The sequence below is a fragment of the Centropristis striata genome, chromosome 9, assembly GCF_030273125.1.
Source record: "Centropristis striata isolate RG_2023a ecotype Rhode Island chromosome 9, C.striata_1.0, whole genome shotgun sequence".
Lineage (NCBI taxonomy): Eukaryota > Metazoa > Chordata > Actinopteri > Perciformes > Serranidae > Centropristis > Centropristis striata.
In genome coordinates this window covers 13,369,241-13,388,147 of record NC_081525.1, presented here as the reverse complement: position 1 = coordinate 13,388,147, position 18,907 = coordinate 13,369,241, and the positions used below count along the sequence as shown (strand labels likewise).

The 18,907-nt window shown below is 36.0% G+C and overlaps 1 protein-coding gene across 1 annotated transcript in view; it reads right to left on the bottom strand.

Annotated features, from left to right (window-relative positions):
• The window catches only part of si:ch211-51h4.2 (uncharacterized), a 109,513-nt gene that overhangs the window by 75,251 nt on the left and 15,355 nt on the right, over positions 1–18,907 (bottom strand). The window contains exons 5-6 of the mRNA XM_059341658.1: positions 17,798–17,897; positions 9,630–9,768 (exon numbers count right to left, since the gene is read on the bottom strand). Coding sequence (XP_059197641.1) covers positions 9,630–9,768; positions 17,798–17,897 — 239 coding nt within the window. The remainder of the gene's footprint in view (positions 1–9,629; positions 9,769–17,797; positions 17,898–18,907) is intronic.

The following is an 18,907-nucleotide window of genomic DNA, read 5'->3' as shown; positions in this document are numbered from 1 at the left end:
TTTTTAGGGTTATTGTGTTCTTGTGACATTATGGTATTTCTCCTTTAATTTTACAAGAAATAAGTGTGTTTTTTACACTTTAAAAGTTTTGTACTATTCCTTGATTTATGGTAGTGATGTGCCATTGAAGCCCCATGAAGCATTTTCTTTATTTTCTGAGCCCACTAGATGGTGCTCCTAGTTTAAAGAAAAAGGCTCAAGCAATAGTAATTGCATTCAGTCCTTTGTTGAACAAAGAGCGCATCTAGTGGGCTCAGAAAATAAAGAAAAAGCTTCACAAGGTTTTATCAAATCAAATCAACTTTGTTTATAGAGCCCCTTAAAACACACTGTAAAAATGTCCCGTTGTTTTAACAGAAAAAAAACTGGCAGCTGTGGTTACCAGAATATTTCTGTAAAAAATACAGTACATGTGCCAACATTTTTACAGAACAACTTGTAAATTTTACATCCTAAAACTGTAGTAATTTAAAAACTTTTTTTTTTTAAGTTGTAGTTTATACTGTCCTTTACTGCTAATTTAACAGGATGATGCTGCTTTTATACTGATTATTTATGCAAAATTTACATGCCGATTTTGCTTATTGTGGATTGAATACCAGTAAATTAACAATCAGTTATTATTTATTGTACACTGAATACCAGTAAAATGTACAAATTGTTCCGTAAACTTGTTTACATTTGTACTGTATTTTTTTGCAGAATTATTCTGGTAACCACAGCGGCCATTTTTTTTCTGTAAAAGCATTTTTTTCACAGTGCAGCCATAGCTGATACAAAGTGCTGTACATGGCAGTACTGGCCAACAATAAAAACAGAGAACAAATAAAAACAACTAAAACAGAGCGAGTCTCATGCTGGGTAGAAACCATTGGCACATCATTAATTTACGGTAATTAGAAGCATCTAGCATGGTGAAATTCAATTTTTTATTGTACGCCCTATTTCTGATGCAATTTGACAGTGTTTTACTGTAATTCCTACAAAGGTCACTTTGAATTACGTGCCTTCATTGAATTCTCTGTGTATATCTGCATGTCTCTGTGTTCTGCATGCAGTGAGAGTGTGACATTATGTGCGTTACAACAGCTCCACCGTGTAGGGCAGTACATGAAGACCAAAGGGTGGCGAGTGTAAAAGATGCAGGTCATGTTTTGTGTAGAGTGTGTGTGTGCGGTCGAGCCTGGGCATTGATCGACCACTAAGCCTCCTTGAACACAATGAGGGAACTATCGATTGGCCAGGTGTTACAGAGCTGCTCGCACACTGATAACAAGACCTTCCAGCAGCATTGCTAAAAGCCCTGTCCCCTTCCTCCGTGCCAAACAGGACCCACACGGCAAGAAATACACACATCAACATACACACATGGACGCGCAGCTCTGTCAATGCTGCAAGCACGACATATAAACAGCACAAGACTTTGCTGTTTTATATACAGCACGAGTGAAGCGGACAAGTGGACGAGTGAAAGTCCATCCACTGGCTGTCCCAACAGCCACAGTTGATCCTAATCCAATTCAAGACGCGTTTCTGGGCGATGCATCAGCAAAGTGACTTTTCTAAACAATTATTTCTACTGAGTGACACACACAGACCATCAGCTTGGGGTGACTGAAGAAAATGCACAAGAAACTGAAACAGAATGCAGTTCTCCACCAGGGAAATCAAATTTTCCTTTGCTTTTATAGCCACAGTGTAAAAAAGGGCTGTCTAAAAACAAGATTAAAACACTAAGGCTACGTTTACATGATGACGGTCTGAATGGAAGACGCAAAAGTGGTGTGAATACAAAAAAAAAAGTCTTCACTTTTTATTCCGCATTTGGACGAGCGTTTTCGGGAGGAAATCTGCTGCATACGGTGACGCAAAAGTGTGTGGAAGTAGTTTGGGTATGCATGCCAGGCGGCATCACTTAAAGTGATAAGAGCATCTTTGGGCATGTGGAAGTTTTCACGCCACACATTTTCATCAGCTACTCCTTCCACAAAGTTTTCCCACCATCCACTAGATCTCCCAGGTCTCGCCCAAAGCCGTCTGGCTCACCTCCGACCAATTGGTGCATCGAAAATTTGATGGAAGTAATTCCAGATCCTTCTCTGTTCACTAATACTATCTCTACATATCCTGTACATTTGGTGGAAAGACTCCTGTAAGTTTATTAGAGCTGCCAGAGCAGCTTGAAGGTCCGACGCTTGGAAATAATCCCACATGTTTGTTAATTTTCCTGTGCAGATACTTCGTTTTGTAGTATTTGTAGTTTTTTCCACCTATTTTCGGTCTCCTGGCCAATGAAATGCATCAGAATACATGTGGGAGTGTCGCAATGCAACATGGGACTTTTACAGAACTTTGGTCATGGCGGAAGACGACTATAGCGGAGGGAGCTCAGATATAACAGCTATAAGCTCTCAAATACTTTTTGAATTTCATTTCAATCTGCTACAGAGGCTGAAAAATCTATTATTTAGTAGGAAGCGTTGACACTTCTGTTGAATTTCCAGAAGAACTTCAGGTTTTAAGGGGTTATTTTAAAATCGCCCAGAGGTTTTACAGGCATATTTTCCAGGCGTTTTAGACCTAAATGGATTAAGGTGTTTATGGGTTCATAACATAAGTATGTGTCCCTTTCAAGTCCATTTCCATGTTAACCAAGTTGTTGCAGCAATTTTTGGGTTGATAATAGTGATGTGCCAATGAAGCCTCATGAAGCATATTCTCTATTTTCTGAGCCCACCAGATGGCGCTCTTAGTTTAATGAAAAAGGCTCAAGCAAAAGTAATTAATTGTGCTTTCAGTCCTTTGTTGAACATAGAGTGCCATCTAGTGGGCTCAGAAAATAAAGAAAATGCTTCATGAGGCTTCATTGGCACATCACTAGTTGATACCATTTGTTACACACATTTGGTGCTGAATTATGTCATTTTATTCGTATCGAAAATGGATAAAAATGATTAAAAAAACCTTCCAGATTATTACAACAATTTGCCAAGACCTTTGGAACAACATAGAAGAATCAATGCTGTGATTTGACTTTGAAAACTTTGGTCATTTTGGAGTGTCTGTACTTTCAGCGATTGGATGACAAGCACTTCTGTTCTTCAAAGTGCTGAGAAATGAACGCTCTAGGTTTCTAGTTTGTGCTTGTACATGAGGCTGTGGTTATTCTAGAGGTCACAGCAGCTCTTTTTACACTAAAAAAAAAAGCAAACTGGGTGTCTGTTCCCTTATCCTTAGTCTAACATGTAGCTTCTACGATATAAATAAAGTAAATATGTTTTGTGGTTGAACAGTTTTAATACATGTAGTTTTAGCATAAAATACAAAAATGTTTAAATTCACTAGAATAACGTATGTTAAAACAACCTAATTCTAATGGGTTAAGATTGCTAATCAATTCTGCTTACAACTCCAGAGCAGGTGGCAGTAATGTGCACATTTTAGTTGAAGGCCAGGGTCATAGGTCATAGGTGGATCCGCTGGCAAAGAGGAATGGTCATTTTGAGAAGAAATATTGTATGACATGATGCACAGACTGTTGGACACTGAATTTTTAGGCTGTAAGTTTGTTGTATTTTCACAGCAAGAGAAACTCAGTTTTACCTTTTCTGCAAAACAAATCCAATTTGCTTTGTGTTTTTCTTTTCCGAACTTGACACCGGCTGGGGTTATATAGGTTGACATTTATCTTTAAATTGCTGAATATAATACTCTGTGTTTAAAAATGTTTATTTTCTGAATAATTACTATTATGTTAATTTTCATATGACAAAAGGTAATCTTAGTAGTTGTAACTACCCTATTAAATTAAGTAACTCTTAATAATATCATACAAGTTTAAATGGCCCAATAAAATTACGTTAGTATGTTACAATTACCCTTACAAATCTAGTTAAGACAGACCCCTGGTTATTAATTAACAGTAACGCAAATACATCATGTTGACCCAACATATTTACATTTTGTTCACTCAACAAAATAGTTTCTCGCTAAATTAAAGCATTTTATTTAGGTGGAAAATGAAAAAGAGTCTCAGCTTTCCAGTCTGGTAATCAGTAATGTAGTATATACTATGTCTGAGGCTTTTATTGTGAAAGGTAATAATGGAAGGAGTGAAGTTGTAATTTGCTGTCGTTGACAATGGAGGAGACAATAAAGAGTTTGTTGTCTTGGTTTGCACCATTGAATAGAATCCAAACTTTTGACAGTTTTGAAAGTATGAAGGCCAATAATAAATCTGCAAAACATCTCCAGTATGATTTTCATCCCAAGGCTGCATCGATGAAAAATGTGGGGGAAAAAAATCAAATGTAAGTTGGTATGTGTTCAGTGAGTTTTTCTGTATCAGCACTGTGTGCAGGTCCATTAAAAAAAACATGAATAGATTTTTTAAAATTATCATATTTTGTTTGCCAAGGACTGTTTTTCCTTTGATGTGATAATGAAAGACATATTGAGTATAATTGTTTCTAATACTGGTATTATATTGAAGTTTAAAATTCTGGAATCGTGACAACCGAAACTCATAACCCTCGGCTACAATACATTAACTCAGCTGGAACATAATTTCTGCCTGAGTCATGGTGAAATACATTTTCATCTGCTGTGGTGACTGTTTAAACACATCTCCCCCAGTCCTACACTACTTCACAATGTCACCAAAAGCTCATTTATTAACCTATTCTTACATTGATTTACACTTTTTATGAGTACTAGAGTACTCAGTAATAATTTAACGCAAGTATTTGAATGTGAAAATAGATTAAATTTACATAATAAGAACATTTCTAAATCAGTCATAGAGGATTCAGAATTTTAATGCAAAGTTTCTTGTCAAATTGAAATTAATGACCGACAACAGTGACTGAAAACAGGTTGGTCATCTTAAAAAGTTTCTGGGCTGCAGATGCTGCAGCAATGATCATATTTTATCAGTATTTGGCTCAGGTTTGTAGCTTTCAATATCTCAAGACTGTGCAGCAGAAGCCAAAGATATTAAGTCCTCAAGGACAGTTTTTATACAAGTCTGTGGCTCTGCTGAGAGCAGTTGTGCAGGTTCCAGAACACTGAAACTGAAATGACTTGGCAGGTTTCTCTCCAACATTCGTACAGTAAACATACAAGGATGTACACAGTAAAAAAAAAGAAAAGTTGGGTGAATCAAAATTTCAAGGCAACAAACTTTGATACAATTTTAAGTTGGACAATTAAACTAAATATTTTAGGTTTTGTTTTTGAGTTTGCTCAACTGTAAGTTGTACTAACTTATAATTTACATTGTAATAACTTTTAATACTTACTTCTGCTAACTTCTGCGTGAGGTTACCAAGAAATTAGAAATCAATATAACCGCAGTGCTTTTATTGTGAAAAAAATAGCAAACATTATCATTAGCACTAGAGCTAACAAGCACTTTTACTATAGTTAAGACAACAAATATAGCCGCTAATATATATGACAGAAGAAAATAAACTCTAACAAACCTTGTATCCTGTCAGTCAGCCACCATAGAAGCCTTTTTCATACTTTATATCAACTTTATATGAATTACGACGCACTCGTTATTATTTACCGTTCGTTTTTTCATTTAACCGTTCTACCGGTTATTTCCTGTCACTACCTTTCAAAATTAAAGCACCCGTTTTACACTGGACGACACCTTTTCAAAATAAAAGCATCACAACATTGTAAAACACCTTGAAAATGTACAAACATGAAAAAACAAGCTATATAATACAAAAACATAAATAGGAACCTTGCTAAAGGTAATTTACAGTTGTGTTTAAAATAAATGGAAAAGTGATACAGTGATTGGAGTATATATTACTTTTTACTGCTATAGGCACTTTGATTTACTCCACATTAACAGTCTCATCATAACATGTGTTCCTATCAGTAGCAGCTCAAAACCAGATAATTTACTTTATTTTATAAAGCGATTACATTAATATTGAGCAGAATTTAGTTCAGAGTTTTGGTCCGGCCCCTGCAACCTTCGTGGTATTGGTCATGTGGCCCCGTGGGAAAATTAATTGCCCACCCCTGCCCTAACGGCTACTCTTGTAGCTGTAGTGCCGCTAGCATCAGTTAGCCGCTAGCATCAGTTAGCCACTAGCTTTCGCGAATGACCGAAAACCTGTTTGTGTTTAAATGTTGAAAATGTGTAGGTTGCCTTCCCCAACAAAAGACCTACGACACTGCACAACACAACTCAGAATAAAATGTATCATTTTAATAAATTTAATTAAGGTTTGATTACCTGTGTGGACTCCGGCTCAGGCAGCAGAGCCACAATGAGACATCAAGTGCAGTGCCAACTCGGAAAGTTGGCTTTCCCGCATTTCACAACTTAGCTTCAGTCTGTTCTTAGTACATGGAAAAATCAATGGCTATGTATTTTCTCATAAACATGACTTGTGTCAAGTATTTCATTTTAGATAGTAGGTCATAATAGACATAAAGACACAAAAACAGTTTTGTCCCTGCAGCCATTACACTGAGGAACAAGTCATAGCTATGCTTTGCACAGGTGTTTATTTATTGTTGCTTTTATGTATGTATTTACTATTTCTAAACATACATTTTAACCTTTATCTATGTTTTTACAACCAAAACAAGTGTTATTTTATTTTGCTGTTTTATTTTGTTTTATTTTTCTTAATCTTAACCCTTTATAGGGCACTCCTGGAAATTGAAAATGTCAACCCTGTTATTGGAGGATATTACAAGACTTTTTGCAAAATGTTTCATTTTTATATTGCAAATCGAGGTCAATTGACTCATTATTATTATTATATTTATTATAGTCTCTTTCCCACAGCAACCCTAAATAGATAATAACACATAATTTGCATCCATCACCACTTTATCTTTTACCTTTAAACTATTTATTATCTTTTTAGACCTCTTATTACATATGCGTAATGTCCGAATGTCTTTTTAAAGCACCTTTTATATGAGAAGCACACAAATTTAGTTGTATATCCTTTTTTAATACAATGACAATAAAGGAAAGCTTGAATCTTGTATGATTTACTGATTTGTCAGATGTCATAGTGTCACTATCTGTTATAGCTGTCCGCTCAAGTTACCAAATATGGTTATTTGCCTGATAAAGGGTTAAATAATCTTAAAATAAAAGGTAGACGAATGATAGTGGGCAGTCACGATTGACTTAAACCAAACACTATATAAGCACAGCAGCAGGGCTTTGTGGTGGAGTATTGACTTTGACTGCCAGATGATTGTATTTTTCTTTTGCTAGTGTATGCTTATGTTGTGTATGTTAAACTTTGTGTCCATGGCAAAGCAATTTCCCTCCTGGACAAATAGAGTTATTATCATCAAACCTCAAACATCAATAATCAAAACCTGCAGTAATTGAATTTATAAATGCATCAATGATAATACATATTATCTATAAAGCTGATATGACAAATGTGTTAACCGACAATTGCTTATTTGCACATCCAGCAGACACAGAACAGCATTAGCATTAATTTGGTTCCATGTGTCTGGCCACTTGGTGAATGCAAATCACTCTAAATGGCTCCACCCGCCTCACCAGCTCGTCACTAACGTTGTCTACCATTTTTGGCCAGGTAGGTGTGTACAGCGGGATTTCTCTGAAAACACCTGCTGTAGCTGGAACAAGTCTGATGGGTGTGCTCAGATTACTTTTACTTTAAACATTTGATCCATTTTTAACCCTATAAGGGCCTTCTTTCTTTCAGATGCTGTTATGTAATGGTTTTTTACAGCTATGGAGGAAATAAGTATATGAAACCATTGGAATCCATTGGTACCAAAGTTAGGGAAAATGTTAGAGAGGGAAAAATTGACAAGGCCATTGTCAATGCGGTCCCTTGACTTCTGATCTTAACCCATTTAGGCCTAAAACGCCTGAAAAACAAAATGCCTGTGAAACCTCTGGGCAATTTAAAAATAACCCCCTAAAACCTGAAGTTTTTCTGGAAATTCAACAGAAGTGTCAACACCTACTAAGTAACAGAGTTTTCAGAAATTAAATTCAAAAAGTATTTGAGAGCTTATAGCTGTTATATCTGAGCTCCCTCCACTATAGTCGTCTTCCGCCATGATTTCAAAGTTCTGGAAAAGTCCCATGTTGCATTGCGACACTCCCACATGTATTCTGATGCATTTCATTGGCCAAGAGATCGCAAATAGGTGGAAAAAACTACAAATACTACAAAACTACGTATCCACTTTCTCGGCTTTAATGGTAGAATAACACAACAGCACCCCCGGTTTTAATGGTAGAAATGCGATAATGCTTTCCCGGCTTAAATGGTTTAAGATATGTGAATGAAATGGGTTCTATGGGTACCCACAAGTGTCCCCTTTATGGACATGCCCACTCAACAAGATCTCCAACCTAAACGACAGAGTAGACAGTTTGTCAGTACCACCCATAACAACACATATTTTGTTATAGTTTGTCAATATAGGCTTGCGATACAGTGGAGCGTTCTAAAAATAGTACACACGTCATTATACATACACGTAAGGTTCGCGGTTGTAAAAACAGCTGCAGTTTCTGTGAATTTAGGCTACAAAACCACTGACCTTGGTTTAGGGCAAAAAAAATCCTGGTAAGGCATTATAAAAGACAGATTAAACAGTAAATAAATGTAAGAAAAATGCTAGAAGTAAAGTATTTACGAGGTGACGTGAGCCACAGAAGTTAAGTAAAAAACGGAAGTTACATCAAAAGTCGTTTACATTTGTTTTCACACAGGATACAAACCCCGTTCTCCTGGGTGAAAATGTGCCATTTGTTCAAAACTTAAGTTTTACAATCACAAAATAGAGATCTTGGGCATCCAGAGTATGGCTTTCCTAGGAATATTGACAATAAGGGAGTTGCTAAGCAGTTTCCCTAACAGAAGTACTCCATATTGAATTGCTGAAAAAAACAATTCTTGCAGAAATCTCAAAAATATTAAATGTTTTTGATACCAAATCACAGCATGGTATTTTCATTTCCACTTCTCAAGGCCAAAGTTGATGTAAAAAAAATTATTAAAAAAAGATTTTGGAAAATGATTGGTGCATCATTATCGAAACATATACAAACATTACAATTCAAGGACAACTAACCCTCCATGGTGCAAAAAGGGAACCGCACATTAAAAGAGTAATTCTTGCATATAATACTGATAGTTTTCCTTTTTTTGTGAATTTCACAAAAAGAGATTATTTTGCTATTACTCAGCTGTAGAGTAAGTGACAGACTTTTTAAACTGAAATAAGACATGGAAGACTTCTACAAAAAAGTAACAGACATTTTTGTCCAGGAGGATCGGTGCATGGATTTAATTTATAAGCCAGGGTCAGACCATAATAACGTGTTTTTAAATGAAATGTACATCACATGGGCTACAGTTTGTATGTGTAAATAATGCTTATATGAGTTATGAAACATAACCCATTAACTGCTGCAGATCAAATGGTAATTCATCTACTCTGTTGGGACATAAGTGATGGGAAAAACACATCCACCCACATACTCTCTCCTACACTGAGTGTTAGTGATTGTACGATCGGTAAATGCTGCAATGTAAAGATGCTGCAAAATGACGGGCTCTGTCATCACCATGGTAACTTACAACTGGAAGAGGAGGATGCAGTTGAAGGCGTGGCTCATGGGCCGGGAGAGGAAGACGTAGCCGAGCAGATGAAGGTTGGGCTGCAGGCTCTCTGCTTGGCTGTGCAGAGGGACTGCATCCGGCTGCAGTAAACCTGTATCTGAAAGACACAAACAGAAAAACAGGGCTGTTCATTTACTGAACCCCAAACTACTGAAAATTCCCTACATCTAATGACAATGTCTTCCAAAATAGTCAGGCGGCTTAGGACCATAGTTTTCCTTTATTATTTTTTTAACAAAATCCCTTTTTGTGTCAATACTCTTCTGATGCACAACATGGGGGAAAAATGAGCCATATCCATCTTTTAGCTATGTAGCTTGCTAAGTTAACTACTTAGCTAACTTCTCGGTTAAGTATTTAGCTAAGTAGCTTGCTAAGCGAACTACTTAGCTAACTTCTTGGCTAAGTAGCTTGCTAAGCTAACTACTTTTTTTTATTTTTTTTTTAGATTTTTTTTGGGCCATTTTCAAGGCTTCATTGACAGTGAGAAACAGAGTGAAAGGGGGAGACAGAGGGGAAGACATGCGGGAAAGGGCTCCGAGCCGGACCCGAACCCGGGCCGCCCGCCCACGAGGACGGCGCCTCCATGGCACGCGCTCCACCAGGTGTGCCACCGGGGCGCCCCCTAAGCTAACTACTTAGCTAACTTCTTGGCTAAGTAGCTTGCTAAGCTAACTACTTAGCTAACATCTTGGCTAAGTAGTTAGCTTAGCAAGCTACTTAGCCAAGAAGTTAGCTATGTTATAATACAAAAACTTTTTTCTTCATAAAGTATGAGAAGCAAAATGGAAATAATGGTCTGTTGTTATCAAAAACAAGATATTTAAACCGTACTTGGAATATTCAATCATAAAATAAGTTGATATCAAAAGATAGAGCACAGAAACACACAGCAAGCATTAATAACATGGGGAATGAATGTGGGTCATTTTTGTGCATTAGAAGGGGTGTCATGTTATGCATCAAAGGGTTAAACTGCTGACGTGTGAACTTGAACAATGTTAAAGCTTACAGCTCTTCTTGGTTTGAGCAGCATGGACACACAGGACAGAACCATTCAGCCAATCATAATTATACTGCTTGTTTATAGAGCAATAACTTTGATGAGAGTGGTGCTGGCAGAGTGTACATTATTAAACATGATAGTCAAAACAGGCATGTTAAATTAATGGCAATGCAGAAGTCCGTAATGTAAGAGTAGGGCACTGACACACATACACTCAAACATATCACCATCACCATCTGTGCCAGAGCAACAACTGCTCTGCATGCTGTAAAGAGGTGGTTTTGTCTCATTTGATTAGATGATGATGGCTTATTTATACTAGTGGACACACATTCCAATCTCAGACCTCATACAACATTCTGAATTGTACATTTTATATACTTATATTGTCAAATATTGGATTACTGGTGATTTTTACTCATAGATGTATAAGAGGCATTTTAATGTTGTATCTGGTTGAGGCATTGCTAACGGCAACTAACTCATATTGTTGGATTATTGATGCGCATTTTGAAGATTTGCATGAGAAAAGCTTGATGGAAACAACTAATAAAAATAAAAAAACTTTCGAAGATGAAAAGTTTTCACGCTCACTTAAGGTAGTTTTTGTCTTTTTTCGAAAGATAGTTAACTCTATGGAGTCTTGGGCTATTTTGTCCATTTTGGAATCCTTTTCATGTCTTTTCGTGTTTTTGTAAGTCATTTTGTGTCTTTTTTGGTCATTTTGTGTCTTTTGTTGTGTCTTTTTTAGTTATTTTGTGTCTTTTTTTGGTCATTCTGTGTCTTATTTTAGTCATTTTGTGTCTTATTTTATTCATTTTGTGTCTTTTTGTGTCTTTTATTAGTCATTTTGTGTCTGTTTTTAGTCATTTTGTGTCTTTTTTTAGTCATTTTGTGTCTTATTTTAGTCATTTTATGTCTTTTTGTGTCTTTTATTAGTCATTTTGTGTCTGTTTTTAGTCATTTGGTGTCTTTTTTTAGTCATTTTGTGTCTTTTTTAGTACTTTAGTCCAACATAAAATGTGATTTTGAATCTATTTTCTACTTTCAAAACACTATTGTGCTCAATAAAGAATTTGAAGTGTTGCAAATGTAAACAAAGGTTGCAAATATAACATAAAAGGCTTTCATCCAGTTCTATAATTTTATACAAATATATTTGAGCTTGTCTCCAGTTGTACTTGGTATATCATCATCAAACTGAAACTGGCCTCATGGAGTTTACAGCCAGAACTTTAGAGGTAAATTTACAGTAGGGCTCCACGCTGCTTTGTTTTCTAGTCTGGATGTGATGAAGAAGTCATGATTTGGAGCTTTTGGAGACTCCACAGGGTTAATGCACTAAACAGGAGATGGAAACGCTTTTTGCAAATAAGTCCAGACAAAACAAACATTTAACTCCTGACTGATCAGCTGTTTCTGCTCTGCAGAAAAATTGCCCAATTTAATCTAATTCCTGAAGATATATTTTTTCTCACGGTTGGCCAAAGTCGTCTGATTGCTCTGTCCCTTTCTTGATAATTATTGTTTTCATTGCTGCCATATGTTTGTGAAGTTTTGGTTGTTGGATGTTGTTATATTAACACAAAAACCAATAAATATTGTTAAAATAATTGATTATTTTCTATATTGGTAAATGATTTTATGCTTGAGTTCTGCTTCTCTGTTGTTTGACACCCTGGTGTCTGTCTCTGTGTCTGTCTCTGTGTCTGTCTCTGTGCGTGACTATCAGGTCAGCCTTGGTAAATATCTCTATGCATTTATATTAAGTCAGACAATATGATTTTGATACAATGATTATGTTTGTGTGTTAATTTTGGTTTAGAAACTTTGACTACATATATTTCATTGTCTGTTTCATATATTTTAGACTTTTAGAATCTATGTGAGATAGTGAAAATCCTTTCGCTCTGTAACACATAATATCTTTGTAAGACATAACAAGGCAGGAGGTTTTTGTTGAATGTTCTGGAGAAGAGGCCAGGTCAGGATGGCCTTGTCCTTGTCCTTGGCTTGACATGCCGTTGTATTGATTAAAACTGGCGAATCAGCGGATCAAGAGGGCGGAACTTCCTGGAGGAAATCGACCAGCATGTTTTGTAAACAAATGTTAGTATTTTAATGGGTTCAGGGAGAGAGTCGGGGTTCAGACTTCACGAACTGAAACCCGTCTGTGTGTATCAGGGACATGAGTTTTTGAACCCGGAGAATCTCTGTAAAGTGCACATTTTTTGACATATTGTAATAAACTTGAGTAAAACTGAGAACTCGGACGTCTCCAGCTCTTCATTTCCCCATGAACGATCTGCGTAGAAAAATGGTGAGGTTTTTTCTGTTGGTGACAGATTATCAATTTTCAAGGTTTCCTCATGCAATTTTTCTAACAATATATGTTTAAAAAAAAGATAGTCAACACAGACACCACAACTCCACTATGCTGAGAAATACTGAGCGCTTTCTCTGGGGGAATAGGCCTAATCAGCACTGTTTGAATGGCTGAGCAGACATTCATTTACATGTAAAAGTCCTGCTTTTTAACAAGGTCAAGCTGTAAATGTCACTGACTGTGTGTTTCTTTCATCACATAAACCTGTGAAAATACACACATATGTGTCCATTCAGAAGTGAGAATGAGATAATTTGACACTTTATTAGCAAATAACAGGATGAGCCTGAAATAAGCCTCACCAGTAATCCACCAATAATCATGGCTGAAAGCTTTTCTGTGTACTGTCGTTCCCTGAGGGTCTGAAAGTGTAAATACATCTGTTAGTGTTTGGCCACATGACACTTGTAATGGAGATGATAAAACAGGCAGGTGTGCGGGGGAGATTAAACCTTGACAATTGAATATCAAAATATTAGCACACTATTTTTCTTGTTGCATTCTGGGGAAAACATCTTTTGTTATTCAGTGTATAAAAGATGGTTTTGTCATGGTGGCTGCTCACCCAAAACCAAGGGCAAGCGCTAGCTACAGTGGTGCACGCACACATACTTACACTCACATGATAAATGTGCACCTTTGGTGACTGTGTAATGCAAACTGGAGACAATGAGCCACTGGACAGAAGAGCAATCGAGCCCAAATTCACAGACTTCGCACATAATGAAGTGTAGTGCTGACAAAACTAGGATTTCATCTATCCATCCAAAGGCTTTTGCTGAATGAAAAGTATTTAATACATTTAGTATTTGAGCTGTGATAATTATTGAATTACCCATCCATCCATCCATCCATTTTCCTCCACTTATCCGGGGCCGGGTCGCGGGGGCAGCACAAAACATACACAAACCTTTTGAGTCATACAGTGATATTTAAACATTTATTTAAAGTGGCTGTCATGGTTAAATTTAAGGTCACTTTCTAATAAAGGCTGGGAAGAAATATTAAGAGGATTTGGAATTGAAAAAATTGAATATTACAATTCGGTATTATTCAAATTTCCGCATGGTTATACCATCAATACAACAGATCAGCTATTTAATTACAGTTGTGTCTATAATGTCATATATATATCCATTAATCACTGTTAAGCTATTGTCAATATTTCTCACATTAAAACAATGCCAGGAATAGGAATTATGCCCTTTGTTCAGCTGCAGTGCTTTTATTGTGAAATGTGTGTTTATAAAGTGAAAAATTTAACCAAATTTAACCAAGAAGTGCACTCAGTGGAAGGCAGATTTTGGTTTATTTGCACTATCACTGTTTAAATTCGACCACATTAGGCCTTTTGTATATTTTCTATATTATATATGTTAAATTCCACATTTGTATTTAAATATATTTATTCATTGATGTTCATACCACTACATGCAACAACTTATTTAACCTATTTAACATGCTGAAATATATTTTCTCCAAGGTGTAATATCTGTAAAAATACAAAGTACTTTCAGGAAGCAAACAAACAAACAAAAAAAAAATAATGAATGCCAAATAGTAGAAATATATGTGTAGAATGTATGTATATGTCTTATTTTTTATATTCTTATTCTGTCTTTTATATGTGTCTGTATCTTGAGCTGCTATGACGACTAAATTTCCCCACTGCGGGATAAATAAAGTCATATCTTATTTTATTTTATCTCAATTTCAAAGTGGTTGCTTGTCATCTTCAAACAGACCTGACCAAGCGAGCATTTTGTTATTTCAGCACCCTTTTCATATCTTTATTGCAATTAAGTCACAGCATGATATTATTGATGGTGTTTGGTTTTCCAATATATCTGGGGCTTCCACAGCGGGTACAAAGCATGTATTGATGGGCATTGTTGATGACGGCAAGTAAAGTAATGCTAATGGAAATGTTGTTTTGACTGGCCAGTCTCATGCAAGTAACATGAATGAACACAAATGTGATTCTGTGGTCAAATTGCTGGGTGCTGAAATGTAAAGCATGAGTGCACAGCAAATGTCCCGCAACAGAAAAGGTAAGGTTTGTTTTTGTTTTTAGCTTAGCCAACTAGCTGGTTTTGAGGAGTCAGTTGGTAATGATGATATAAAGCAGGGGTCTCAAACACAAATTACCTAGGGGCCGCTGGAGGCAGTGTCAAAATGACCAAAAAAAGACACAAAATAACCAAAAAATTACACAGAATTACCAAAAAAGACACAAAATTATTTTTAAAAAAAGACACAAAATGACCCCAAAAAAAGACACAGAATAACCAAAAAAGACACAATTTAATAAGACACAAAATTACCAAAAAAAGACACAAAATGACCAAAAAATGCGCAGAATTACCAAAAAAAGTAATTAAAGGGACCTTCCACACACAACAGGGTAAAGTCAACTCGAAATATCGTCACAAGGGCCGCAAGTTTGAGACTCATGGTATAAAGCAATCAATAAAACAGGTTTAATTTAAAATTATGAATCACTTCAACCATGAGAGGTCCTTCAGCATACAGTCATTAATGTTCAAAACTAAGGACGATTGGTCCAGTATTAGGAGAGATCAGCTGCAGACAGACAGACGGAGTCAAAAACATTGATCCAGGCGTAATGTTGCAGTGTTAAAATTACATTATTTTTCTACTATGCTGTGGAAATGCATCCCCCTGAATGTGTAAACACAAGTAAACATGGTAGAGGAATTGGGTTTGCAAAAAAGGCATAAAAAAACAGACTTACTAAAATATGATAATATCCACATAAAACTGAAGGAATAACTTGCAACTTGGAGACTTGCCATCACCCTGAGCCCTCCCTCCGGTTCATGTTTCAAAACGATGCTTATAAATTAGACCTTTACAAATTGGGCTTCAGGTGGTGTGAGTATGTTGCCAACAGAGACCTATTCGATTAATATCTCACTATGCAATCAGTGATCCGAAACATCTAGTTAACGGATCGATAAAATTCAAATCAGCCCTGTCCCGCTGCAGCAGGTTATGGTGCAATATGATGCAATTCAATACTGCGTGTTGCATTTGCACTGTAACTTGATTTATCTTAAAGTTGTGAAACTGCTCCGAAAAAATAAACCCAAACACTTCTTCATCTTCTTAAGAGAAAACTCTGGAGAAAATGTTGCAATTCCATCTTTAAATAATTCCTCATTTCTATATAATCCCTTGGTTAGAGGTCCTAGTTTTAACTATCACTCACTGTATTTATTAAAAGCTGCATCATTCTAAACTTAATAAGGACACATGAGACACATATTTTGTGTATGCATCTTGAGTGGAGATGTGTGACTCTACATACTGTCGGCTATTTCAGTACCATCTAGTCGACAGAGAGCCATAGATGAAGTTTTATAATTAAGTTCAGGAACAAGGATCACGCCTTAAACATACCCACTTTCCGCCACTGGTAGCCTATACTTAATCACACCTCATCCGTTCCCTTGGTCTCCGTTTGTCACATCCCTCCCACCCAAACCCCTTTTCTTCCTTTAACCCTCTGATGCACAACATGGGTCTAAAGTGACCCGATATGTATGAGTTTTTATGTTCTATATCTTTGCAATAAATTATTTTCATCATTCAGTATTCCAGGTTTTCCTCAATTAGTTTGTTATTGATCATCATACATCCTAATTTTATGTTTTCCTTTATTCATTTTTTAACAAAATCCCTTTTTGTGTCACTACTCTTCTAATGCACAACATGGGTGAAAAATGACCCATATCCATCTTTTAGCTAAGTGGCTTGCTAAGCTAGCTACTAAGCTAACTTCCTGGCTAAGTATTTAGCTAAGTAGCTTGCTAAGCTATTGAAGTAAATCTGTGTCATCAAAGTTTGAAATACAAAAGACATTGAATTTCTAGCACTGAATATTTATGCATTGAAATCATGTATCTGAATGTTTTTCAACGTTAAAAATTCAACCTAAAAAAATTCAACCGCAAAAAGCTAACTACTTAGCTAACTTCTTTGCTAAGTATTTAGCTAAGTAGCTTGCTAAGCTAACTACTTAGCTAACTTCTTGGCTAAGTTGTTAGCTTAGCAAGCTACTCCATATAGTTAGCTATGTAATAATACAAAAAACTTTTTTTCTTCATAAAATATGATGCAAAATGGAAATAATGATCTGTTGTTATCAAAAACAAGATATTTAAAGAATACTTGGAATATTCAATCATAAAATAAGTTGATATCAAAAGATAGAGCACAGAAACACACAGCAAGCATTAAATAACATGGGGAATGAATGCAGGTCATTTTTGACCCATGTTGTGCATCAGAAGGGGTGTCAATATGTTGTGCATCAAAGGGTTAACATCTCATCCCACCCCCCTACCCTCCTACTCAGAGAGATCCCCTCTCTATTTCACATTAAACATTTTCAAATTCATACATCTACTGGTGTGGTTCTTGTTGAATGAATAGGACTGTAAATGCAGTGACAGGAACTACAAGTCGGCTATAGTGAGAAGAGAAGTAAGCTAAAAAGTCTGAGTTTAATTCTAAATGCCCAGAGTTGTACAATAAAAGTAAACAAAACAAAAGTCTTCTTCATCATGTATTTATCAGACCAACTACAGGTAGATCTTCAAGAATCAATCAAGTTCTTAGAGTATCAGTCAACAGTGTGAAGACAATTCACTGTTATTTTAACTTCAAACTTTGATGATAAATTAAAAGCTTTCCAAAAAGGTTTCTTACCTGCTTGTGCATTTTCACCATCATCCTCATCCTCTTCCTCCGTGGGGACGGTATCCTCCATGCCCACCTGGTCCATCACAATACACTCTGCCACACCTGTCTGACATTAACATGGACAGATTAATTAAAGTTATACATTAAAGAATATTCTCCTTGTTGTCTGTCAAACTATATTACTAATATTCATAGTACATTTTCAGCTGAAAGGTGTCATGATAAAGGTCCCACTGTGGAGTGTTTTAAGTCTCGTCTTAAGACCCATTTTAATTCCCTGGCTTTTTAACTTTGTGTGAGTTTTGTGGTCCTGTCTTTTATTTGTTTCACTACTTTTAACTACGTCTTTTACTTATTTTACTATGTTATATTATCTGTTTGATTTCATTGTTTTATTTACAGCATCATTTTATATTTATACACTTATTTATTGCTGGTTGTTATATGAAAATGTTTGTTTTATTGTTGATTCTATGTACAGCACTTTGGAGACGTTTTTGTTGTTTAAATGTGCTATACAAATAAAGTAGGTTGGATTGGATGATATAATGTTTAGTTATTGTAAAGCAGGTTTGGGTGCTTTAAAACAGTAGTTCTCAACCTTTTTGAGTCGCGACCCCCAATTTAACATGCATGTTGTCCGCGAACCCCGCTCACTGAACAGAATCTAACATGCACAGTTGAGATCACCCAAAAAAGAAACAAAATGACCTAAAAAAGGAGACATAAAAGACACAAATTGACCACAAAATGATCATAAAAGACAGGAAATGACCAAAAAAGACACAAAATGACCAGAAAAAGACACAAAATGACCAAAAAAAAGACTAAAAAAAAAGACCCAAATGACCCAAAAAAGAAACAAAATAACCAAAAAAAGACACAAAATGACTAAAAAAAGACACAAAATGACCAAAAAAGACACAAATTGACCACAAAATGATCAAAAAACACACAAAATGACCAAAAAACACACAAAATGACAAAAAACACACAAAATGACCAAAAAAAAGACCTTAAGTGACCAAAAAGACTAAAACACATTAACACATGAACACAGTGGAGACAGAGCTGACTTCCAAAATTTATTTGGCGACCCCCAGAAATCATCTTGTG